Below are 27,025 nucleotides of genomic sequence, written 5' to 3'. Positions count from 1 at the left end.
CTCTCTACTGTACTGTATCACCCTGCTCTCTACTGTACTGTATCACCCTGCTCTCTACTGTACTGTATCACCCTGCTCTCTACTGTACTGTATCACCCTGCTCTCTACTGTACTGTATCACCCTGCTCTCTACTGTACTGTATCACCCTGCTCTCTACTGTATCACCCTGCTCTCTACTGTACTGTATCACCCTGCTCTCTACTGTACTGTATCACCCTGCTCTCTACTGTACTGTATCACCCTGCTCTCTACTGTACTGTATCACCCTGCTCTCTACTGTACTGTATCACCCTGCTCTCTACTGTACTGTATCACCCTGCTCTCTACTGTACTGTATCACCCTGCTCTCTACTGTACTGTATCACCCTGCTCTCTACTGTACTGTATCACCCTGCTCTCTACTGTACTGTATCACCCTGCTCTCTACTGTACTGTATCACCCTGCTCTCTACTGTACTGTATCACCCTGCTCTCTACTGTACTGTATCACCCTGCTCTCTACTGTACTGTATCACCCTGCTCTCTACTGTATCACCCTGCTCTCTACTGTACTGTATCACCCTGCTCTCTACTGTACTGTATCACCCTGCTCTCTACTGTACTGTATCACCCTGCTCTCTGCTGTACTGTATCACCCTGCTCTCTACTGTACTGTATCACCCTGCTCTGTACTGTACTGTATCACCCTGCTCTCTACTGTACTGTATCACCCTGCTCTCTACTGTACTGTATCACCCTGCTCTGTACTGTATCACCCTGCTCTGTACTGTACTGTATCACCCTGCTCTCTACTGTACTGTATCACCCTGCTCTCTACTGTACTGTATCACCCTGCTCTCTACTGTACTGTATCACCCTGCTCTCTGCTGTACTGTATCACCCTGCTCTCTACTGTACTGTATCACCCTGCTCTCTACTGTACTGTATCACCCTGCTCTCTACTGTACTGTATCACCCTGCTCTCTACTGTACTGTATCACCCTGCTCTCTACTGTACTGTATCACCCTGCTCTCTACTGTACTGTATCACCCTGCTCTCTACTGTACTGTATCACCCTGCTCTCTACTGTACTGTATCACCCTGCTCTCTACTGTACTGTATCACCCTGCTCTCTACTGTACTGTATCACCCTGCTCTCTGCTGTACTGTATCACCCTGCTCTCTACTGTACTGTATCACCCTGCTCTCTACTGTACTGTATCACCCTGCTCTCTACTGTACTGTATCACCCTGCTCTGTACTGTATCACCCTGCTCTCTACTGTACTGTATCACCCTGCTCTCTACTGTACTGTATCACCCTGCTCTCTACTGTACTGTATCACCCTGCTCTCTACTGTACTGTATCACCCTGCTCTCTGCTGTACTGTATCACCCTGCTCTCTACTGTACTGTATCACCCTGCTCTCTACTGTACTGTATCACCCTGCTCTCTACTGTACTGTATCACCCTGCTCTCTACTGTACTGTATCACCCTGCTCTGTACTGTATCACCCTGCTCTCTACTGTACTGTATCACCCTGCTCTGTACTGTATCACCCTGCTCTCTACTGTACTGTATCACCCTGCTCTCTACTGTACTGTATCACCCTGCTCTCTACTGTACTGTATCACCCTGCTCTCTACTGTACTGTATCACCCTGCTCTCTACTGTACTGTATCACCCTGCTCTCTGCTGTACTGTATCACCCTGCTCTCTACTGTACTGTATCACCCTGCTCTCTACTGTACTGTATCACCCTGCTCTCTACTGTACTGTATCACCCTGCTCTCTACTGTACTGTATCACCCTGCTCTCTACTGTACTGTATCACCCTGCTCTCTACTGTACTGTATCACCCTGCTCTCTACTGTACTGTATCACCCTGCTCTCTACTGTACTGTATCACCCTGCTCTCTACTGTACTGTATCACCCTGCTCTCTACTGTACTGTATCACCCTGCTCTCTACTGTACTGTATCACCCTGCTCTCTACTGTACTGTATCACCCTGCTCTCTACTGTACTGTATCACCCTGCTCTCTACTGTACTGTATCACCCTGCTCTCTACTGTACTGTATCACCCTGCTCTCTACTGTACTGTATCACCCTGCTCTCTACTGTACTGTATCACCCTGCTCTCTACTGTATCACCCTGCTCTCTACTGTACTGTATCACCCTGCTCTCTACTGTACTGTATCACCCTGCTCTCTACTGTACTGTATCACCCTGCTCTCTACTGTACTGTATCACCCTGCTCTCTACTGTACTGTATCACCCTGCTCTCTACTGTACTGTATCACCCTGCTCTCTACTGTACTGTATCACCCTGCTCTGTACTGTACTGTATCACCCTGCTCTCTACTGTACTGTATCACCCTGCTCTCTACTGTACTGTATCACCCTGCTCTCTACTGTACTGTATCACCCTGCTCTCTACTGTACTGTATCACCCTGCTCTCTACTGTACTGTATCACCCTGCTCTCTACTGTACTGTATCACCCTGCTCTCTACTGTACTGTATCACCCTGCTCTCTACTGTATCACCCTGCTCTCTACTGTACTGTATCACCCTGCTCTCTACTGTACTGTATCACCCTGCTCTCTACTGTACTGTATCACCCTGCTCTCTACTGTACTGTATCACCCTGCTCTCTACTGTACTGTATCACCCTGCTCTCTACTGTACTGTATCACCCTGCTCTCTACTGTACTGTATCACCCTGCTCTCTACTGTACTGTATCACCCTGCTCTCTACTGTACTGTATCACCCTGCTCTCTACTGTACTGTATCACCCTGCTCTCTGCTGTACTGTATCACCCTGCTCTCTACTGTACTGTATCACCCTGCTCTCTACTGTACTGTATCACCCTGCTCTCTACTGTACTGTATCACCCTGCTCTCTACTGTACTGTATCACCCTGCTCTGTACTGTACTGTATCACCCTGCTCTCTACTGTACTGTATCACCCTGCTCTCTACTGTACTGTATCACCCTGCTCTGTACTGTATCACCCTGCTCTGTACTGTACTGTATCACCCTGCTCTCTACTGTACTGTATCACCCTGCTCTCTACTGTACTGTATCACCCTGCTCTCTACTGTACTGTATCACCCTGCTCTCTACTGTACTGTATCACCCTGCTCTGTACTGTACTGTATCACCCTGCTCTCTACTGTACTGTATCACCCTGCTCTCTACTGTACTGTATCACCCTGCTCTCTACTGTACTGTATCACCCTGCTCTCTACTGTACTGTATCACCCTGCTCTCTACTGTACTGTATCACCCTGCTCTCTACTGTACTGTGTCACCCTGCTCTCTACTGTACTGCATCACCCTGCTCTCTACTGTACTGTATCACCCTGCTCTCTACTGTACTGTATCACCCTGCTCTCTACTGTACTGTATCACCCTGCTCTCTACTGTACTGTATCACCCTGCTCTCTACTGTACTGTATCACCCTGCTCTCTACTGTACTGTATCACCCTGCTCTTTACTGTATCACCCTGCTCTCTACTGTACTGTATCACCCTGCTCTCTACTGTACTGTATCACCCTGCTCTCTACTGTACTGTATCACCCTGCTCTCTACTGTACTGTATCACCCTGCTCTCTACTGTACTGTATCACCCTGCTCTCTACTGTACTGTATCACCCTGCTCTCTACTGTACTGTATCACCCTGCTCTCTACTGTACTGTATCACCCTGCTCTCTACTGTACTGTATCACCCTGCTCTCTGCTGTACTGTATCACCCTGCTCTCTACTGTACTGTATCACCCTGCTCTCTACTGTACTGTATCACCCTGCTCTCTACTGTACTGTATCACCCTGCTCTCTACTGTACTGTATCACCCTGCTCTCTGCTGTACTGTATCACCCTGCTCTCTACTGTACTGTATCACCCTGCTCTCTACTGTACTGTATCACCCTGCTCTCTACTGTACTGTATCACCCTGCTCTCTACTGTACTGTATCACCCTGCTCTCTACTGTACTGTATCACCCTGCTCTCTACTGTACTGTATCACCCTGCTCTCTACTGTACTGTATCACCCTGCTCTCTACTGTACTGTATCACCCTGCTCTCTACTGTACTGTATCACCCTGCTCTCTACTGTACTGTATCACCCTGCTCTCTACTGTACTGTATCACCCTGCTCTCTACTGTACTGTATCACCCTGCTCTCTACTGTACTGTATCACCCTGCTCTCTACTGTACTGTATCACCCTGCTCTGTACTGTATCACCCTGCTCTCTACTGTACTGTATCACCCTGCTCTCTACTGTACTGTATCACCCTGCTCTCTACTGTACTGTATCACCCTGCTCTCTACTGTACTGTATCACCCTGCTCTCTACTGTACTGTATCACCCTGCTCTCTACTGTACTGTATCACCCTGCTCTCTACTGTACTGTATCACCCTGCTCTCTACTGTACTGTATCACCCTGCTCTCTACTGTACTGTATCACCCTGCTCTCTACTGTACTGTATCACCCTGCTCTCTACTGTACTGTATCACCCTGCTCTCTACTGTACTGTATCACCCTGCTCTCTACTGTACTGTATCACCCTGCTCTCTACTGTACTGTATCACCCTGCTCTCTACTGTACTGTATCACCCTGCTCTCTACTGTACTGTATCACCCTGCTCTCTACTGTACTGTATCACCCTGCTCTCTACTGTACTGTATCACCCTGCTCTCTACTGTACTGTATCACCCTGCTCTCTACTGTACTGTATCACCCTGCTCTGTACTGTACTGTATCACCCTGCTCTCTACTGTACTGTATCACCCTGCTCTCTACTGTACTGTATCACCCTGCTCTCTACTGTACTGTATCACCCTGCTCTCTACTGTACTGTATCACCCTGCTCTGTACTGTATCACCCTGCTCTCTACTGTACTGTATCACCCTGCTCTCTACTGTACTGTATCACCCTGCTCTGTACTGTACTGTATCACCCTGCTCTGTACTGTATCACCCTGCTCTCTACTGTACTGTATCACCCTGCTCTCTACTGTACTGTATCACCCTGCTCTCTACTGTACTGTATCACCCTGCTCTCTACTGTACTGTATCACCCTGCTCTCTACTGTACTGTATCACCCTGCTCTCTACTGTACTGTATCACCCTGCTCTCTACTGTACTGTATCACCCTGCTCTCTACTGTACTGTATCACCCTGCTCTCTACTGTACTGTATCACCCTGCTCTCTACTGTACTGTATCACCCTGCTCTCTACTGTACTGTATCACCCTGCTCTCTACTGTACTGTATCACCCTGCTCTCTACTGTACTGTATCACCCTGCTCTCTACTGTACTGTATCACCCTGCTCTCTACTGTACTGTATCACCCTGCTCTCTACTGTACTGTATCACCCTGCTCTCTGCTGTACTGTATCACCCTGCTCTCTACTGTACTGTATCACCCTGCTCTCTACTGTACTGTATCACCCTGCTCTCTACTGTACTGTATCACCCTGCTCTCTACTGTACTGTATCACCCTGCTCTCTACTGTACTGTATCACCCTGCTCTCTACTGTACTGTATCACCCTGCTCTCTACTGTACTGTATCACCCTGCTCTCTACTGTACTGTATCACCCTGCTCTGTACTGTATCACCCTGCTCTCTACTGTACTGTATCACCCTGCTCTCTACTGTACTGTATCACCCTGCTCTCTACTGTACTGTATCACCCTGCTCTCTACTGTACTGTATCACCCTGCTCTCTACAGTACTGTATCACCCTGCTCTGTACAGTACTGTATCACCCTGCTCTCTACTGTACTGTATCACCCTGCTCTCTACTGTACTGTATCACCCTGCTCTCTACTGTACTGTATCACCCTGCTCTCTACTGTACTGTATCACCCTGCTCTCTACTGTACTGTATCACCCTGCTCTCTACTGTACTGTATCACCCTGCTCTCTACTGTACTGTATCACCCTGCTCTCTACTGTACTGTATCACCCTGCTCTCTACTGTACTGTATCACCCTGCTCTCTACTGTACTGTATCACCCTGCTCTCTACTGTACTGTATCACCCTGCTCTCTACTGTACTGTATCACCCTGCTCTCTACTGTACTGTATCACCCTGCTCTCTACTGTACTGTATCACCCTGCTCTCTACTGTACTGTATCACCCTGCTCTCTACTGTACTGTATCACCCTGCTCTCTACTGTACTGTATCACCCTGCTCTCTACTGTACTGTATCACCCTGCTCTCTACTGTACTGTATCACCCTGCTCTCTACTGTACTGTATCACCCTGCTCTCTACTGTACTGTATCACCCTGCTCTCTACTGTACTGTATCACCCTGCTCTCCGTGTCTTCATCTTTCAGCTGCATAATGTCTGAAATGACATTACGGCATACCGCTGGTTTCTGACACAGTTTGACTCCTAAAATGCACGAAATACTGAATACTCTGCAGTGTTCTGTGTAGGCAAAATACCGTGCGGTCCCCAGTTCGATCCCGTTTTAATGTTTTTTTTATAATAAGTAATTTTCTAGGGGGGAAATAATAACAGCCCTATAACACACACAGTCTCTCTCTCTCTCTCTCTCTCTCTGTTTCAGCGCCAACAGCAAGCGCCCCATGGCGGGGATGTCCGGCCTGCTGAGCCGCCTGGGGGGGGGCAAGAAGCAGAAGATGAGCACCCTGGAGAAGTCCAAGATGGACTGGGACGCCTTCAAGTCGGAGGAGGGCATCACGGACGAGCTGGCCATCCACAACCGGGGGAAAGGGGGGTAAGAGACACACACGGCGCGCCTACGCTATATACGCCTCCAAAATAATACCCTCTCGTTGGCTTATTGCTTTAGCCCATTTTGTGCGGGGACCCCTTTTGGTGTTGGCATCATGTTATGCTTTAGCTATTGAAAAATAGCAGATCTACAAGCTCGTAGCGCGCCACCGAGTGGCGCGCTACGAGCTTGTAGATCTGCTATTTTTTTTTAAATCGAAGAACCACTGACATAGAAACATAGCTTTTTCAGAAAACTGTCAGGATGTATAGAAGACATTGTTTAGAATCTGATCTCGGGTCAAAATGGGTTAAGTAATGTTGATTTTCAAATCTGTCCTATGATTCCTCATGACACATACTGTGTATGTGAGTGTGAAAGATTTACATACGGTATTTACCACTGTCGAGAGAGAGAGAGAGAGAGAGAGGGGGGGGGGAGAGAGGGAGAGAGGGAGAGAGAGCGAGCCAGAGTGGAACATGGATCCAAGTGTTGGGAGGAGGTGTCGGTGGGGGGGGGGGGGGGGGGGGGGGTGAAGTGCTGCTGGTGAGAGAAGTGATATACAGGGGAGAGAGAGAGAGAAATGGAGATAAGGAGGGATGGAGAGGAGACGAGGAGTTGTCACTTATCCCCCTCGCTGAGAGCGGAAGAGAGAGAGAGGGATAGATGGAGGGATTTAGAAGAGGAGGAGAGACAGATGATGGAGAGAGAGAGAGAGAGAGGAGGATTTCAAAACCTGCTCCTAATGCCGGAAAATGAGAAGTGTTTGGGGGAGGGTGACTTTAGGATGGAGAGGAGAGGAGAGGAAAATAGTTGACAGGGATTTAACAGAGAGAGAGAGAGATATGGAGGGGAGAATAATTTCACCCTCTCCTGAGGATGCTAATTAAGCATGACATCATCATTCGGTTACCAGGGGCAACTCAAGGCCGCACACTCAGCCCATTAACTAGCAACAATGCACGCACACACACACACGCACGTGCGCGCATAGTAAAAGGCACGATCTCAAAGTCACGCCAAGTCTCTCAGTTGTGTAGACTCACAATAACACCCACGCACAGAAATGGGCTCTGTGGCGTTTAAGTGCACACACACACACACACACACACACACACATGCATCATGCAGTCACACACACGCACGTGCATCATGCAGTCACACGCATCATGCAGACATGCAGTCACACACACACACGCACGTGCAGTCAAACACACACACGCACGTGCATCATGCAGTCACACACACACACACGTGAACGTGCAGTCACACACACACACACGCACGTGCATCATGTAGTCACACACACGCACGTGCATCATGCAGTCACACACACACACGCACGTGCATCATGCAGTCACACACACACACGCACGTGCATCATGCAGTCACACACACACACGCACGTGCATCATGCAGTCACACACACACACGTGCACGTGCATCATGCAGTCACACACACACACGCACGTGCATCATGCAGTCACACACACACACGCACGTGCATCATGCAGTCACACACACACACGCACGTGCATCATGCAGTCACACACACACACGCACGTGCATCATGCAGTCACACACACACACGCACGTGCATCATGCAGTCACACACACACGTGCATCATGCAGTCACACACACTCACGCACGTGCATCATGCAGTCACACACACACACACACACACACACATGCATCATGCAGTCACACACACACACACACACATGCATCATGCAGTCACACACACACATGCATCATGCAGTCACACACACACACACACACACATGCATCATGCAGTCACACACACACACACACACACGTGCATCATGCAGTCACACTCACGCACGTGCATCATGCAGTCACACACACACACACACACATGCATCATGCAGTCACACACACACACACACACATGCATCATGCAGTCACACACACACACACACACATGCATCATGCAGTCACACACACACACACACACATGCATCATGCAGTCACACACACACACACACACATGCATCATGCAGTCACACACACACACACACACATGCATCATGCAGTCACACACACACGTGCATCATGCAGTCACACTCACGCACGTGCATCATGCAGTCACACACACACACGCACGTGCATCATGCAGACACACACACACACATGCATCATGCAGTCACACACACACGTGCATCATGCAGTCACACACACATGCGTGCATCATGCAGTCACAAACATCATGCAGACATGCAGTCACACACACACGGATTGCAATGGTGAGTGGCCCCAAACACATGAACGCGCTGCCGCTGAACGCGCACGAGCGTCGTCCGTCATGAACGTGTACAATGATAGTCAACGGACAGCGTGTTCATGTGTTTGGGGCCAGGCTGCAATACCTTAATTCGGCCACTATGTCCATTTCACCTCAAGATTTCCTCTGGGTGCCTTCTCTATAAATATGTATACTCTAAGCTAGGGCCCAGTGATTCAACGTTGGATAGCCTCACTGGGTCCTTGGGGCCTATGGGACACTAAGCCTTCTCTCCTCTCCCCCACCAGACCCCCAATTTAATGGCATTTCTATCACTGGGACCCCCAATTTATATTGTAAAATCTGAGAGCATACAAATTGTACACTCAGAGTTACAGACCCATGAGGGTCCGTTTGGTTCCAAACGTATCATTTAGCTGGGGAGCCCCTGGAACTCCATGCAAGCGTCGGGCTGCAACGCGTTGTGAGCTTAATTGTACTTGTAGATCAGCTATTTTCACATCAGAGCGCAACCAGACGTTAAAATGACTAAAAATTCCGTCAGTGGTTAGTCGACAAACATTTGTTGTCATGCCGGTAGTTTTAGTCAACAAAAGTAACACTGCACGCAAGCACGCACGCACGCGCACTCTTGTGGTATTATACAAAGATATAGTCACATCTCTCTCATGTTTCTCTCACATACAAACACACACACACACAAATCACCACAGACAGTGGAGGGAGCAATCCGATATAGCCGTTGAAATTAGAGGGTGGCCATGTTTTTTTTTTTACAAGTTACAGACTGGAGGACAGGCTAAATATCTGCTTCATGTTTGGAGAGAGAGAGAGAGAGAGAGAGAGAGGAAGAGAGAGAGAGGGGGGGGGGGGGGGTGGGAGAGAGAGGGCAGACAGTACGAGGTAACATTAATGTCGGCTCCGCCATGTATTGATGCTCATCTGGGAGGGAACGGGAGGGGCTTGGATGATGAAGGGAAGGGTCATTTTGGAAGGAACCAGGGATTCAGTCGTTTCATTTAACCCCTTTCCGTGTTTTAAGCATTCTGTTCTACTTTAGCTGTTGAAAAATAGCAGACCTACGAGCTCATAGCGCGCCACCGACTGGCGCGCTATGAGCTCGTAGGTTGGCTATTTTTTTTAAAGTCGTGAAAATGTGGCGCAAATCTTTGAATATATATATTTTTTCAGAGCGAATGTTTTTAACTGAAATATTGGCTTCTCACATATTTTGAGGTGGGGGGTCCGTGGCCCAATAGAGATAATTCTGGGGTTTCCTTGACATGAAAAAGGTTGAGCACCACTGACATAAAAAACTAGACCCTAGCCTAGAGCTTTCATCACCATGTAGCCCCTATAGCTCCAGACCCTAGTCTAGAGCTTTCATCACCATGTAGCCCCTATAGCTCCAGACCCTAGCCTAGAGCTTTCATCACCTGATGTAGCCCCTATAGCTCCAGACCCTAGCCTAGAGCTTTCATCACCATGTAGCCCCTATAGCTCCAGACCCTAGTCTAGAGCTTTCATCACCATGTAGCCCCTATAGCTCCAGACCCTAGTCTAGAGCTTTCATCACCTGATGTAGCCCCTATAGCTCCAGACCCTAGTCTAGAGCTTTCATCACCTGATGTAGCCCCTATAGCTCCAGACCCTAGTCTAGAGCTTTCATCACCATGTAGCCCTATAGCTCCAGACCCTAGCCTAGAGCTTTCATCACCATGTAGCCCCTATAGCTCCAGACCCTAGTCTAGAGCTTTCATCACCTGATGTAGCCCCTATAGCTCCAGACCCTAGTCTAGAGCTTTCATCACCATGTAGCCCCTATAGCTCCAGACCCTAGCCTAGAGCTTTCATCACCATGTAGCCCCTATAGCTCCAGACCCTAGTCTAGAGCTTTCATCACCATGTAGCCCCTATAGCTCCAGACCCTAGTCTAGAGCTTTCATCACCTGATGTAGCCCCTATAGCTCCAGACCCTAGTCTAGAGCTTTCATCACCTGATGTAGCCCCTATAGCTCCAGACCCTAGTCTAGAGCTTTCATCACCATGTAGCCCCTATAGCTCCAGACCCTAGCCTAGAGCTTTCATCACCATGTAGCCCCTATAGCTCCAGACCCTAGTCTAGAGCTTTCATCACCTGATGTAGCCCCTATAGCTCCAGACCCTAGTCTAGAGCTTTCATCACCATGTAGCCCCTATAGCTCCAGACCCTAGCCTAGAGCTTTCATCACCATGTAGCCCCTATAGCTCCAGACCCTAGCCCAGAGCTTTCATCACCATGTAGCCCCTATAGCTCCAGACCCTAGCCTAGAGCTTTCATCACCATGTAGCCCCTATAGCTCCAGACCCTAGTCTAGAGCTTTCATCACCTGATGTAGCCCCTATAGCTCCAGACCCTAGCCTAGAGCTTTCATCACCATGTAGCCCCTATAGCTCCAGACCCTAGCCTAGAGCTTTCATCACCATGTAGCCCCTATAGCTCCAGACCCTAGTCTAGAGCTTTCATCACCTGATGTAGCCCCTATAGCTCCAGACCCTAGCCTAGAGCTTTCATCACCTGATGTAGCCCCTATAGCTCCAGACCCTAGCCTAGAGCTTTCATCACCTGATGTAGCCCCTATAGCTCCAGACCCTAGTCTAGAGCTTTCATCACCACGTAGCCCCTATAGCTCCAGACCCTAGTCTAGAGCTTTCATCACCTGATGTAGCCCCTATAGCTCCAGACCCTAGCCTAGAGCTTTCATCACCACGTAGCCCCTATAGCTCCAGACCCTAGTCTAGAGCTTTCATCACCTGATGTAGCCCCTATAGCTCCAGACCCTAGCCTAGAGCTTTCATCACCTGATGTAGCCCCTATAGCTCCAGACCCTAGCCTAGAGCTTTCATCACCATGTAGCCCCTATAGCTCCAGACCCTAGCCTAGAGCTTTCATCACCATGTAGCCCCTATAGCTCCAGACCCTAGTCTAGAGCTTTCATCACCTGATGTAGCCCCTATAGCTCCAGACCCTAGTCTAGAGCTTTCATCACCATGTAGCCCCTATAGCTCCAGACCCTAGCCTAGAGCTTTCATCACCTGATGTAGCCCCTATAGCTCCAGACCCTAGCCTAGAGCTTTCATCACATGTAGCCCCTATAGCTCCAGACCCTAGTCTAGAGCTTTCATCACCTGATGTAGCCCCTATAGCTCCAGACCCTAGTCTAGAGCTTTCATCACCTGATGTAGCCCCTATAGCTCCAGACCCTAGTCTAGAGCTTTCATCACCATGTAGCCCTATAGCTCCAGACCCTAGTCTAGAGCTTTCATCACCTGATGTAGCCCCTATAGCTCCAGACCCTAGCCTAGAGCTTTCATCACCATGTAGCCCCTATAGCTCCAGACCCTAGCCTAGAGCTTTCATCACCTGATGTAGCCCCTATAGCTCCAGACCCTAGCCTAGAGCTTTCATCACCATGTAGCCCCTATAGCTCCAGACCCTAGCCTAGAGCTTTCATCACCTGATGTAGCCCCTATAGCTCCAGACCCTAGCCTAGAGCTTTCATCACCTGATGTAGCCCCTATAGCTCCAGACCCTAGCCTAGAGCTTTCATCACCTGATGTAGCCCCTATAGCTCCAGACCCTAGCCTAGAGCTTTCATCACCATGTAGCCCCTATAGCTCCAGACCCTAGCCCAGAGCTTTCATCACCTGATGTAGCCCCTATAGCTCCAGACCCTAGTCTAGAGCTTTCATCACCTGATGTAGCCCCTATAGCTCCAGACCCTAGCCTAGAGCTTTCATCACCTGATGTAGCCCCTATAGCTCCAGACCCTAGCCTAGAGCTTTCATCACCTGATGTAGCCCCTATAGCTCCAGACCCTAGCCTAGAGCTTTCATCACCTGATGTAGCCCCTATAGCTCCAGACCCTAGCCTAGAGCTTTCATCACCTGATGTAGCCCCTATAGCTCCAGACCCTAGCCTAGAGCTTTCATCACCTGATGTAGCCCCTATAGCTCCAGACCCTAGCCTAGAGCTTTCATCACCTGATGTAGCCCCTATAGCTCCAGACCCTAGTCTAGAGCTTTCATCACCTGATGTAGCCCCTATAGCTCCAGACCCTAGTCTAGAGCTTTCATCACCTGATGTAGCCCCTATAGCTCCAGACCCTAGCCTAGAGCTTTCATCACCTGATGTAGCCCCTATAGCTCCAGACCCTAGCCTAGAGCTTTCATCACCTGATGTAGCCCCTATAGCTCCAGACCCTAGCCTAGAGCTTTCATCACCTGATGTAGCCCCTATAGCTCCAGACCCTAGTCTAGAGCTTTCATCACCTGATGTAGCCCCTATAGCTCCAGACCCTAGCCTAGAGCTTTCATCACCTGATGTAGCCCCTATAGCTCCAGACCCTAGTCTAGAGCTTTCATCACCTGATGTAGCCCCTATAGCTCCAGACCCTAGCCTAGAGCTTTCATCACCTGATGTAGCCCCTATAGCTCCAGACCCTAGTCTAGAGCTTTCATCACCTGATGTAGCCCCTATAGCTCCAGACCCTAGCCTAGAGCTTTCATCACCTGATGTAGCCCCTATAGCTCCAGACCCTAGTCTAGAGCTTTCATCACCTGATGTAGCCCCTATAGCTCCAGACCCTAGTCTAGAGCTTTCATCACATGTAGCCCTATAGCTCCAGACCCTAGCCTAGAGCTTTCATCACCTGATGTAGCCCTATAGCTCCAGACCCTAGTCTAGAGCTTTCATCACCATGTAGCCCCTATAGCTCCAGACCCTAGCCTAGAGCTTTCATCACCTGATGTAGCCCCTATAGCTCCAGACCCTAGCCTAGAGCTTTCATCACCATGTAGCCCCTATAGCTCCAGACCCTAGCCTAGAGCTTTCATCACCATGTAGCCCCTATAGCTCCAGACCCTAGTCTAGAGCTTTCATCACCTGATGTAGCCCCTATAGCTCCAGACCCTAGCCTAGAGCTTTCATCACCTGATGAACAGACAGAATAGAGTGAAATCTCAGCACACACTGCCGTCTCTCTCTCTCTCTCTCTCTCTCTCTCACTCTCTCTCTCTCTCTCTCTCTGTGTACACAGGATAGCTTGTGTAACTGCTTCCTGTGTTGAAGTGGGAACAGCGGGAGTTTGCCTGTTTGTTTGCGGCGGGGAAAAGTGTGTGTCCATGTGGATGTATGTACTGTACTGTACCGTACCGCACTACCTTGTTTTCACTGACCGGAACTACAGCGAAACTCAATATTAATAACCCATTTAGACCTGGGAACGATTCTACAAATGTCTTCTGAATCCTGACAGTTTTCTGAAAAAGAACCTCATGTTTCTATGTCAGTCGTTCTCAAACTATTTTCATGTCAAGGACCCCCAGATTATATGCAATTGGCCGCCGACCCCCATCTGAAAATATGTTGTTCCTGGGACCCCCCCCAGAAGCAAAGATTTGAGTTCAAAACGTTCGCTCTGAAAGAATATATATATTCAAAGATTTGCACTACATTTTCACGAATTTTCAAAAATGGCAGATCTACAAGCTCGCCACTCGGTGCCGCGCTATGAGCTTGTAGGTCTGCTATTTTTCAATAGCTAAAAGCATAACATAATGCTTGAAACACCAAAAGGTGTTCCCCGCCCCCGAAATGGGATGACTAAGCTATGACGAATGAATAGAATAAGAAATATACTGTCAATGTTTAGGGAGGGACTAGTGGAGAAGAGATCCCGTATAACTAGCCCATTCTGAACTGGAACCCATTTGGTGTTAGCATCATGTTATGCTTTACCTATTGAAAAATAGCAGATCTACAAGCTCGTAGCGCGCCACCAGAGTGGCGCGATACGAGCTTGTAGGTCTGCTATTTTTGAAAAATCGAAGAACGACTGACATTTTTAGAATCTGATCTCAGGTAAGAATGGGTTAATCAGACCAGTGTGTGTCCAGTGGAAACCTCGTATGAATCTGATCTCAGGTCAGAATGGGCTAGAAGACAAGTCATTTTATGTTGGGTTTTTGCGCTCAGGCGTGTCGCACTCTCATCCGATCTAGATCGGCGTCATCGAGGTACCGCCGACGTGCATTTTTGTCGACAAAATCCACTAGATTTAGACGACAAAAGAAAGTATGATATTCAGTGGTCTAAAACTAAGACTTTTCAGGTGACTAAAATATGACTTAAAAACTAAATTAAATTGTCATCCAGACGACTATGACTAAAACCCACCATCAGATGGCTCGGTTCTCTGGCTTAGTTTGTAATATTATGTTGTGTTACTCTATGATAAAGCTGCCTCTTCTCTCTCTCTGTGTGTGTGTGTGTGTGTGTGTGTGTGTGTGTGTGTGTGTGTGTGTGTGTGTGTGTGTGTGTGTGTGTGTGTGTGTGTGTGTGTGTGTGTGTGTGTGTGTGTGTGTGTGCCGTGCACCTTTAGGCTACGTGGAGCGTAAGAACTTCCTGGAGCGTGTTGACCATCGACAGTTTGAGCGGGAAAAAGCAGTGAGGCTCACCCACATGAAACACCGACATGAAACCACGAGGGAAAAGGACTCTCTCACACACACACACACACACACCACACACATGTGCACACACACACACACATGCGCGCACGCGCAAACACACACACACACACACACACACACACACACACACACACACACACACACACTCACAGGAATCTTCCCCGACTCCGCAACTGGACTTGAACATTTTGTTTTGACTTCCTGTACAGTGTCCCTCTAACTCTCTCTCTCTCTCTCTAATGACAGAGTAGCTTTTTCCTCTAATGTTATGTTAGCTCAAGCACACACACACACACACACACACACACACACACACACACACACACACACACCACGCTGTGGGGGGGTCTTGTCTATTTCAGGACACGGGTAATGTAGCTTGAGGTCGTGACATTTTGTGTGTGTGTGTGTGTGTGTGTGTGTGTGTGTGTGTGAATAAATGATAGCCATCCTCAAGACAGTGTACTACTTGGTTATTTTTGGCATTATGATGTTTTGGGGTAAATTCATAGGCAGAGAGTTTCCACCTTTTTTTTCTTTTTTATCCTACTTTGTATATACAGTATCGTACGCACATCGGCCGATCCTACAAGCTCACAACGCGTTGGGTCGTGGCACGATGTGAGCTTGTAAATCGGCTCTTTTCGGTGAGGAAGAAGTAGTAAGAGTGTTAACATGACCCTGAAAAGTGTAGTCTTGCGTTGCCAGACTGCTGCCCTCTCTCGCCATTTTCAAATGCTGTTTGCATACAGTCTGGAGGCAACGGAAGTTCTGATCATAAATGCTTCCGTCATACAGTCTGGAGCAATGGAAGCTCTGATCATAAATGCTTCCGTCATACAGTCTGGAGGCAACGGAAGCTCTGATCATAAATGCTTCCGTCATACAGTCTGGAGCAACGGAAGTTCTGATCATAAATGCTTCCGTCATACAGTCTGGAGCAACGGAAGCTCTGATCATAAATGCTTTCCGTCATACAGTCTGGAGCAATGGAAGCTCTGACCATGAGTAAAACATAAATGCTTTCCGTCATACAGTCTGGAGCAACGGAAGCTCTGATCATAAATGCTTTCCGTCATACAGTCTGGAGCAACGGAAGCTCTGACCATGAGTAAAACATAAATGCTTCCGTCATACGGTCTGGAGCAACGGAAGCTCTGATCCCACTTCTGTTTCGTCTTTCAGTCGCTCAAATGTATCCTGGTATAAATAGAAATCACCTAAGCATACCAGCTTACCAGAAAAGGAAATTAAATGTAAAGATATTTACAAAAATAAGGCAACGGAAAATGGCAGCTTCCTTACTCTGATTTGAGGAGGTGTACTGTAGTTCTGTAGTTCCAGACTCTATATAGCATTCGGGGATTGTGGAATAGTCCGTCTGGCTACGGCGAGACTACAGAAAGTAAAACAACTAAAAACATTATGGAGTCAAGAAAGAGGCAGACGAGGTTGTTTTGTCCCAGAATGGTCCCTTGTTTGTGTCTTGTCTCCACGATGTTTAATAAACCACATACTGACACTTTTAGCAGTGATGGTGTTGAGTTACGGCTTGTTTTGTTGGCTGAGAAGAACGGTCTGTCCTGTCATTTGGTTGTGACTGTGGCTGTGGCTGTAGAGAGGATAATTGGTTCACGTCCATGGATGCTCATCACCATGTTGTTTTTTTGTTTGGTTTTTGCGTAGGTCGGGCTCCCGAGTTCTGTGTTTTTCTGCGGGTGTTTTACGACGATCGAACAATTGATCATTCTAAAACGTCAAGTTTTTCTCCCTTCCTAACACCTGGAAAATGTCATAATAGAGCGCCGCTCATCCCCTCGATTCCCCCTGGTTCTAGGAAGTAATGTCTCTATGGAGAATAACATGGGGTCTTGATTGATTGATTGGTCATTTTATTAGACAATAAATGCAAACAGTACAGGGTACAGTCAAAGCACAGCATTGGTCCAAAGGGACAGCCCCAAAGTCATCTCAAAATAATTTTGTATGAGCGTTTTGTGGTCCAAAAAATAACAAGCTGTCTCTGCGTTATTGTCAGGGAGGTGTCTCTAGTCTGTATCGTTTGCGACCCTCAGTCACTCATATAATGATACAGTCTGTTTCTAGCGAAATTGTAACTAATTCAGTACCAGTAACTAATTCAGTAGCAGTCTCTGGGTTAATGGGTTAACCCCCCCCCCCCCCCCCCCCCCCTATGAAAATGTGTAGTGCCACATTATTCAAGATGTACCAAAATGTAAAAAAAAAAAAAAAAAAAAACACTTTCCCGGTTTTAACAGGTTAAAATATCCACACTCTCTCTCTCTCTTTCTTTTTTTTGGTTCGGGTGATTATTATAATGAGAAAGGCGTTGAATCTCATAAGCCAAGTTTTCATGCATTAGAGACGGTTTTGGTACAGTATATATGGAACCAGATCCATTAATGGGACTTGATTGAAACCAGTGAACCATTTTCACAATGAATACCATGCTATAGCTAGAGCAACTAGTACTGTAGTCATTTCACTAGCATCAATATATTTAATTATGCTTCCTTTGTGGGGGGCGGGGGGGGGGGAATTTAAAACATGTTCAGTCACAGGCCGGAACACTTGAATTGGTTTTCCTTGCATGCTGTATAATAATATGTCCACACAATGTTTGAATTGAATGTCATTCTTTCCGTTTGAGAAAAGGCTCATGTGTGCGTGCTTCACACAGGCAGCGACAAAAGGTACCAAACTACGAGGCAACAACAACAACGCTGCCTGCATGTCCGTTCGACGCATAAAAATAAAGATAAATAAAACCCCTTTCCATCCAAGTGCATGACTTCATTAAACGAAATTATTTAAAAAAGAATCACACCAGTGTGAAGTGAGGAGCGCCATACATCATCTCATTCATTCTTAACCGTCTTCCTGCCATTGCCGAAGCCCTTCGGCAATCAAAGCCTCAATTTGATAATAAACCTTGCTGCCATTGCCGTAGCCCTTCGGCAATTGCGCTTTTATAGTGCATATGATCGATCAAGCCATAATGCTACTCACGTTAGCCGGTTAGCTAGCAGTGTTGTTAGCACTGCACTGGATCGTTCATATTAGATCGCGGTCGCCTTAAGAATCCATTCTATGGAATTCACCATTATGAAACATCAGCCTGTCTGTGATGACCACACAGATCAAACGTCAGTAACGGTCAAATGTGGGAAAAATACGTTCAATCAACCCCTAAGTCTCTCCAAACGCAGGTGGGTCTGAATGTCTGTCATCAATGATATAATTTCCCTATACGTTTTGTTTGTATGCACAATAAAATCCTCAGTATTAATTTGACTTGAAGTAGTTTTAACTGCACACACGCCTACGTGTGTGTGTGTGTGTGTGTGTGTGGGGGGGGAGGTCTAAAATAGCTGCTGTCGTTGGGAGACACTACACACACACACTGCAGGGAGCCCAGTGACCTGCATACCTACACACGCATGCACACACACACACACGTCTAAGAATAAGGGTGTAGTACGTGCCTCTGCAGAGGTTTAACTGCTATTTTATTTTTGAAACCGTCTTCACCAAATTAGGAACATACTGTAATGCTCGGAGTGATTGATTTGCGGCGACGAGCGTCACACACCGTTTTGGTATTCCATATCGTTTGGCTGTAAAAAAAAACTCGAAATCCTTTTCTTTTTTTTTTGCGGGACATCTAAAAGCGCTTTCACTTCTGACCTTAGTCAGTGGTTGCCAGTAGGCGTGCACAGATATTTAGAGGGGCAGCAGGTGCTCAAGTGAGAAAAAGGGCACCTTGTTGTGCAGCGCGTGGAACCGGCCGGTTGCCTTAATAGTGTGAGATTTATAGATTTTGGGGCATAAATAATATATTGGAAGCATTTTCTTTTTTAATCGAGAATTGATGAATGTCACCATGGTCCACATACTGTACGCTGTACAAAACAAAATAAATAAATAAAAGTTGTTGTTTTTTTGCTGCCCTTGCTGAGGGCAAGGGCAGGTGGTGCTCTATAGCACCACCTAGTAGAACAGGATGTTGGCCCCTTTGGCCCGGTGACCTCAGCTCCACCACTTCCTGTGGTGCGCCTGTGTTTTCATTCCCACTCTCAACCGCGTATAAACACATTCTGAATGGCCTTGCTGACAGATGCTGTAGCGCACAGCGCAGAATCTGTTCTTGAGAGATTCCCCCCAAATGTGACACATGTTACAGTATAATGTGTATGTATGTCATGGAAACACCATTTTCCCTCTTGGATGCTTCTTGATTGTCAAGTACGATAAGACAAGTTTTTTTAGAAGAAGAAATTATAATAATCCATATTTTGAAAGTTCCTCTAATCTGGTGTACAGGTGATGACATGCACATTACATGCATAATAGAAGTACATTTTCTTTCTTTTTTTATAATGGGCTAATTGGCAACCAAAGCCAAAACTGGTGACCACCAGGTGGCGCTGAATTAAGCAATTTCTCGAAATTGGACATAAAATAAAATAAAACCCCTTTCCATCCAAGTGCATGACTTCATTAAACGAAATTATTTAAAAAAGAATCACACCAGTGTGAAGTGAGGAGCGCCATCATACATCATCTCATTCATTCTTAACCGTCTTCCTGCCATTGCCGAAGCCCTTCGGCAATCAAAGCCTCAATTTGATAATAAACCTTGCTGCCATTGCCGTAGCCCTTCGGCAATTGCGCTTTTATAGTGCATATGATCGATCAAGCCATAATGCTACTCACGTTAGCCGGTTAGCTAGCAGTGTTGTTAGCACTGCACTGGATCGTTCATATTAGATCGCGGTCGCCTTAAGAATCCATTCTATCCGTTTCTTTCAATCGCCTGTATCTCCTATTCCTTGTCCCAGATGGCATTTTTGGTCAAAACAGCGTTTCTTTGACGGCACAGAGCCGACGTTGTGGAGTGCTATATGTACCGGCATTGATTCGATCATGTAAACAAAGGTTGTCTTGGCAACGTAAAGCTGGCAGGGATAAGCTCACTTCCGGTTGAGGCAAAATGTGGCTTTTCAAAATAAGAGCTCAAATTAAAAAAATGCTGGCGTGAATTAGGTCCTAATTTCTCAATAAATGGTAGCAGTCAATGGGTTAATCCTCTTCGTCCCAGGTGGGACATAAGGCCTTAACCCATTCTGAACGGGCACCCATTTTGGTGTCAGCATCACGTTATGCTTTAGCTATTTAAAAATAGCAGATCTACAAGCTCATATCGCGCCACCGAGTGGCGCGATACGAGCTTGTAGATCTGCTATTTTTTGAAAAATCGAAGAACGACTGACATTTTTAGAATCTGATCTCAGGTCAGAATGGGTTCATCAGACCAGTGTGTGTCCGGCGGAAACCTCGTATGAATCTGATCTCAGGTCAGAATGGGTTAAAACTGTTTGGTAGCCATAAACGTCTAGACGTCTAATTGCCATTGCCAATTGCCTTTTCTTTTTTTTCATCCATATTTTGAAAATTCCTCTAATCTGGTGTACAGGTGATGACATGCACATTACATGCATAATATAATTACAAATTATTTATTTCTTTATAATGGGAGAATTGGCACTCAAAGCCTAAACTGGTGACCACCAGGTGGGCGCTGAAAGAGTAAACTATCTTCCGCCATCGGGGACCTGTCTTGTGCTGCATGTTGTGCCTGGCCCTACCAGTTCGGTGCCAGGTTGTTTAGGGGAGGCATACTTTGGTTAGACGTCCCATTGGATAAATGGTAAATGGTGCATTTATATAGCGCCTTTATCCAAGGCGCTTTACATATATTGTGCATTACATTCACCCATTCACACACACATTCACACACCGATGGCTGCGGAAACCATGCAAGGCACCGATCAGCACATCGGGAGCAATTAGGGGTTCAGAGTCTTGCTCAAGGACACCTCGACACCAACTCTGCCCGGGTTCGAACTGGCAACCTTCCGGTTACCATCCAGCCACTCTACCCCTGAGCCACCGTCTCAGCATTGGTCCTTTAACATAACTAAAGCATTTGAAAGGCATTTGAAAAGGTTATTTTTCAGGATTCCAATTAAAAAATTACCACAAAAAAAAGGAATTCAGGATTTCAATTCAAATATAGCAACAACAACAAAAATAGCAGATCTACAAGCTCAAAACGTGTCGCAGTGCGACACGTTTTGAGCTTGCAGATCTGCTATTTTTTTGCTACAGTACGACAGTATAGTATAATGCAATGTGGCCCTCATGCAGTCTGGAGTGAGGGTCAAAGTTTCCCACCCCTTCCTCTGAACTGTCTCCCCCCCGCCAATGCATGCATGGTCCTGTGTTGTAGCCTGGCTGATAAACCAGACGCAGATCTGCCATTGGCTAAAACAAAATGCCTGTGGCGGATTACGGTGTGATATTAGCCAGGCTACAGGATATATTAGTTGGCCCTGGTCTCGTGTGTTTATGTTGTCTGTTGTTTGTCTAGAATAGGGTGCAACGATACATTTCAACCCATTCTGAACGGGAACCCATTTTGGTGTTGGCATCATGTTATCAATTTACAATTTACAATTTAGGCATTTAGCAGACGCTCTTAATCCAGAGCGACTTACATTTAAGCAAGAACAAAAGCATGGGAATACATCACATAAAAGCATTTATCATGAAACATGCGTAAGCTAAGAAGGTAACAGTGGAATATCTATATGATGAAACTATACATACACTATACATAATAAACTATACATATTCACTACTATGCTCCCGTTATGCTTTAACTATTGAAAAATAGCAGATCTACAAGCTCATATCGCGCCACCGAGTGGCGCGATACGAGCTTGTAGGTCTGCTATTTTTGAAAAATCAAAGAACGACTGACATTTTTAGAATCTGATCTCAGGTCAGAATGGGTTAATCAGACCAGTGTGTGTCCAGTGGAAACCTCGTATGAAACTGATCTCAGGTCAGAATGGGTTAACGGTGATACGTACAGTATCACGATATACATGGTTGACGATACGATACGTGTACGATATTGGTTCGTTATTATGGCGATACGATACGATATGATTCAATGATTTGAAATCGATACAGTAACTATTCAAAATACATTTTTTAAATTTAAGTCATTAAACGCCTCTTTTTATTTTTGAGTGGTTCAACCATGCACTCCTACAACCAGCAATGTCTCTCTACCTATGAGAGAGAGAGAGAGGGGTGTGTGTGTGTGTGTGTGTGTGTGTGTGTGTGTGTGTGTGTGTAGGGGGGGGGGGGGGGGGGGGGTTGCACCACTCAGTTCACACGGGTGTGATTATTTTCTTCTACAAGTTGCTAAATAGTGAAACGAAATGGAAATTCAGGCTAGTGATGATGTCTTGTGAACTTGTGAATCTAATCCAGTGGTTATCAATGTTTTCAGGCCATGAAACCACCCCCCACCACCCCCAAAATAGTCATATTTGAACTGGGGACCCCCCAAAAGAAAAATCATATTTGAACTGGGGACCCCCCACCCAAAATACATCATATTTGAACTGCCCCCCCCCCCCCCACCCCCCCAAATAATCATATTTGAACTGGGGACCCCCCACCCAAAATAATTATATTTGAACTGGGGACCCCCCCCCCCCCCAAAAAAAAAAAAAAATCATATTTGGCAGTGATTCATAATCATATTTGCCATTTCACATGCATTGCATTTGACATGCACTACTATTATACTAGCCATACATTTAATGGCTTTTCTCTAGGGGAGTCTAGGCCTCTCACATCTGTGGGACCCTGCAGGTTTATATTGTAAAATAAATGCAAATGGAAGTATATATATAATGATGGAAACCAAACACTCTGAGTTAATACAGACCAAATAATAGGGTCCCTTGATTGAAAACTACATATCATTTATTCCTAGTGGGGACCCCCTGGAAGACTGGAACGCCCGCAAGGACCCCTGGGGTAGGTGCGGGAATTAATGAAAACCTTGGCTTAATACGACTGCATTAAGTGTGAATCTAGCCAGCCAGTGGCATGCACAGATAGACACTTAGGGGGTGCTAGAGAAAAAAAAAATTATATATATTTTTTCAAATCTTGTTAAAAAAACGCTTCTTCTATATTATTTAGGCCCCCACAATCTAAAGCTATGTTTCTATGTCAGTGGTTCTTTGATAAAAAAATTAATAGCAGACCTACAAGCTCGTAGTGGCGCGCTACGAGCTTGTAGATCTGCTATTTTTAAATAGCTAAAGCACCAAAATGGGTTCCCGCCCCAAAATCTGCTGCACAGTCAAGGTGCCCTTTTTTTTCACTCGAGCACCTGCCCCTCTAAATGTCTGTGCACGCCACTGTAGCCAGCAGTGCATGCATCAGGCCGGTGTGTGTATGTATGTGTGTGTGTGTGTGTGTGTGTGTGTGTGTGTGTGTGTGTGTGTGTGTGTGTGTGTGTGAGTGAGAGAGAGAGAGAGAGAGAGAGAGAGAGAGAGAGAGAGACTCCTGTCTCTTTAAGTCCAAACTTGATGATTCCGTTGGAAAGGAAAGGCAGGGCTGCTGGAGAGGAGAGGAGAGGAGAGGAGTGGACTGTACGGTTAGGTTAGCCTAAACCTACCGCTGAAACGGAAAAAGCCTGCTGCAACAACACATACCTGTCCCGGACAGCACAGCTATAGCACAAGCCAATTCAAACGTCTTTTAAAATCCCATGTTGTTTTTGTCGTCGGGGGAATAATTTCACATGTTGGAGTGGAGGAAATACATAATCGAGGCGAGGATATAGGAGGGAGACGGGTGACATTCGTCAGGAGAGAGAGGAGAGGAGAGGAGAGATCGGTGCGCTGCACACACGCACACACACACACACACACACACACTCTTTTAGCACATACACACACACGGACAGACGCACGCATCACGCACTCTCCCAAACTTAGAAGTCAAAACACGGCAGCCGTGACACACATGTCCTCCTCCTGCGCGTTGTCCTGGACTGGACTGTCTGATGGTCAACCATGGAGTGGATGAAGGGTTGACACATATACTGAGCTGTGAGTGAAGAAGAAGAAGAAGATTCGACAACGTTTCGGTTCATGTTTTGGGAAGTATAGCCTACGGAAGGCTACAGCGTCCATTGCACTGTATCCTATTCTGAAGAGCAGAGAGAGAGAGAGACCACAGCAGTCATGTCTGTCCCTGTAAGTACACACGACTATATTTAATTTAATAATATTTGGACCACGAATCATCTGCATAATTAAATGCTGCTGGAGGAATATAAACTACTTTTTTGGCAGCCTTTTATTTTTTTAAATGTGTATATATATATATTTTTTGTCAACATTATAAATGCAATGCGGATTGCTATAGCCCATGTTTTTGTTTATCATAAATTGTGCTGTGCAACTTTGGGGCGGTTCAACGGCTGAAGAGGCTGGATTATTAGCCTATGTATATCATCTCTTCTCAATCATGCAATCCTTAATTAGACTATTAATTAATTAGACTATTTTAGCCGTTGTTATTTTAGTGTAATTGTTTGCAGCAGTCGAGCATGATCATTTTATTTTAAATCAAAATAACCTCCTATAGTATTTTTTTTTAGGGATGCTGGATTTGCTTAATGGTAAACGTGTCTTGGCAGTATAATTATATGGACCACGAATACTCTATAGTAGAGTAATATAGCCTGCTATTTCTTATTTTATAGTGCTTTATTAAAGTCATATTTCCATCAACCACACACGGTAACTATAGACATCTATCTATCTATCTATCTATCTATCTATCTATCTATCTATCTATCTATCTATCTTAAAATATTGTGCTGCTGTGCAAGTTTGAGGCTGTCAAAGAGACTTAAGTGTATAGTATCTTGTCTGCTCCTTCTCAATCGTGCAATCCTAATTAATTAGACTATTTATTTAGCCATTGTTTGTTATACTATTCCAAGTCGTTGGGACATCTTGCAGCAGCAGTCGAGCACATGGTCGCCTACTTTATTTTAAAGCATATATTTCTATAATCTGAGAGTATAGCCTATATTTGTAGGGACGCTGGATTGCATATATGCTATTCTTGGCAGCATAGGCTAGGCGTCTGTCAACGCTGTTGCACAGCTGATGTTGTGTGTGTGTGTGTGTGTGTGTGTGTGTGTGTGTGATATATGCCTGATGATTACGTGTTACTGTAACTTACTTCTCTGCCATTTTGCACGTTATTATAATGGTAGGCTATATTTATTGTTCTGCTAAAACATGTATCTAGTGGTCGACAGGGCATGTCATGGTTACGTTTGTTTTATTGTTGCACATTCCTTAAGAATGTGCACACGCACACACACGCACACACACACACACACACACACACACTCCTCCAAGGTTGCATGTGGCCTGAAGCGCCAAACCATGGGCTGTGCATGCCTTGAGCAGTCCCGACTAGCCTACTCTCTCTCTCCCCGTTTCCACACCTGATCGGAAAAGGATTTTGCGCTGCCGACAGAAAAAGCTGTGACGTCGTGTGCGCAGCTGTTTTTAGACAGCCGGTGGATGGGAATTAAGCCCCACCTCCGCCGACGATGGAAGCTGAGGAGAGCGCAAGAAGTCAGCGGTCGTCCGCAAGCCGTCGCGGAAGTCGTCCGCGGAAGTGGAGCTTTGCCCTCCATCCACCAGCTGGCTAAAAACCAGTTTTTTCGGCTGCCGACAGCCGAAACAGTCCGCAGCGCAAAACGGTCTTCCGCTCAGGTGTGGAAACGGGGTCTCTGGGTATACTGCCACACTATCAAAAGAGCTGCGCAACGTTTCGGCTGCGGACAGCCCGAAAAACCGGGTTTTTAGACAGCTGGTGGATGGAGAAAATGCTCCACTTTCCGCGGACAACTTGCGCGACGGCCAGCTTCGCGGAAACGCTCTTCTCCGCGGCAGTCGTCCGCGGAGGTGGAGCTTTTTCTTCTCCAACCACCAGCTGTCTAAAAACCCGGAGAAAGAGGCTGCGGACAGCTTCTTCTGTCCGCAGCGCAAAACCGTTCTCCGCTTCGGTCTGGAAACGGGGTCTCTCTCTGTGGGCTCAGGCACAGCCGCGTCAGAAGAAGCTGACGCCCGACGTCAACCCCGGCTTTTTAGACGCCTGGTGGATGGAAACCAAGCTCCACCTCCACGTCTTTTTAGACGCCTGGTGGATGGAAACGAAGCTCCACCTCCACGGCCGACTGACACGGAGGAGGAGAGCACGTCTTTTTAGACGCCTGGTGGATGGAAACGCAGCTCCACCTCCACGGCCGACTGACACGGAGGAGGAGAGCACGTCTTTTTAGACGCCTGGTGGATGGAAACGAAGCTCCACCTCCACGGCCGACTGACGCGGAGGAGGAGAGCACGTCTTTTTAGACGCCTGGTGGATGGAAACGAAGCTCCACCTCCACGGCCGACTGACGCGGAGGAGGAGAGCACGTCTTTTAGACGCCTGGTGGATGGAAAAGAAGCTCCACCTCCACGGCCGACTGACACGGAGGAGGAGAGCACGGCTTTTTAGACG

The 27,025-nt window shown here is 46.8% G+C and overlaps 1 protein-coding gene across 1 annotated transcript in view; it reads left to right on the top strand.

Moving 5' to 3' along the window:
- The window catches only part of cfdp1 (craniofacial development protein 1), a gene marked incomplete at its 3' end in the record, with an annotated part of 67,710 nt that extends 40,979 nt beyond the window's left edge, over window positions 1–26,731 (top strand). Inside the window, exons 6-7 of the mRNA XM_083762837.1 lie at window positions 6,591–6,761; window positions 26,416–26,731. Of these exons, the coding sequence (XP_083618963.1) occupies window positions 6,591–6,761; window positions 26,416–26,731 (487 nt within the window). The remainder of the gene's footprint in view (window positions 1–6,590; window positions 6,762–26,415) is intronic.
- Window positions 26,732–27,025: the final 294 nt, after the last annotated feature.

This window comes from Protomyctophum parallelum (genome assembly GCF_964188405.1).
Source record: "Protomyctophum parallelum genome assembly, chromosome: 4".
Classification (NCBI taxonomy): Eukaryota; Metazoa; Chordata; class Actinopteri; order Myctophiformes; family Myctophidae; genus Protomyctophum; species Protomyctophum parallelum.
The sequence above is the reverse complement of the archived record's forward strand: the minus strand, read 5'-3'. Positions and strand labels throughout refer to the sequence as shown.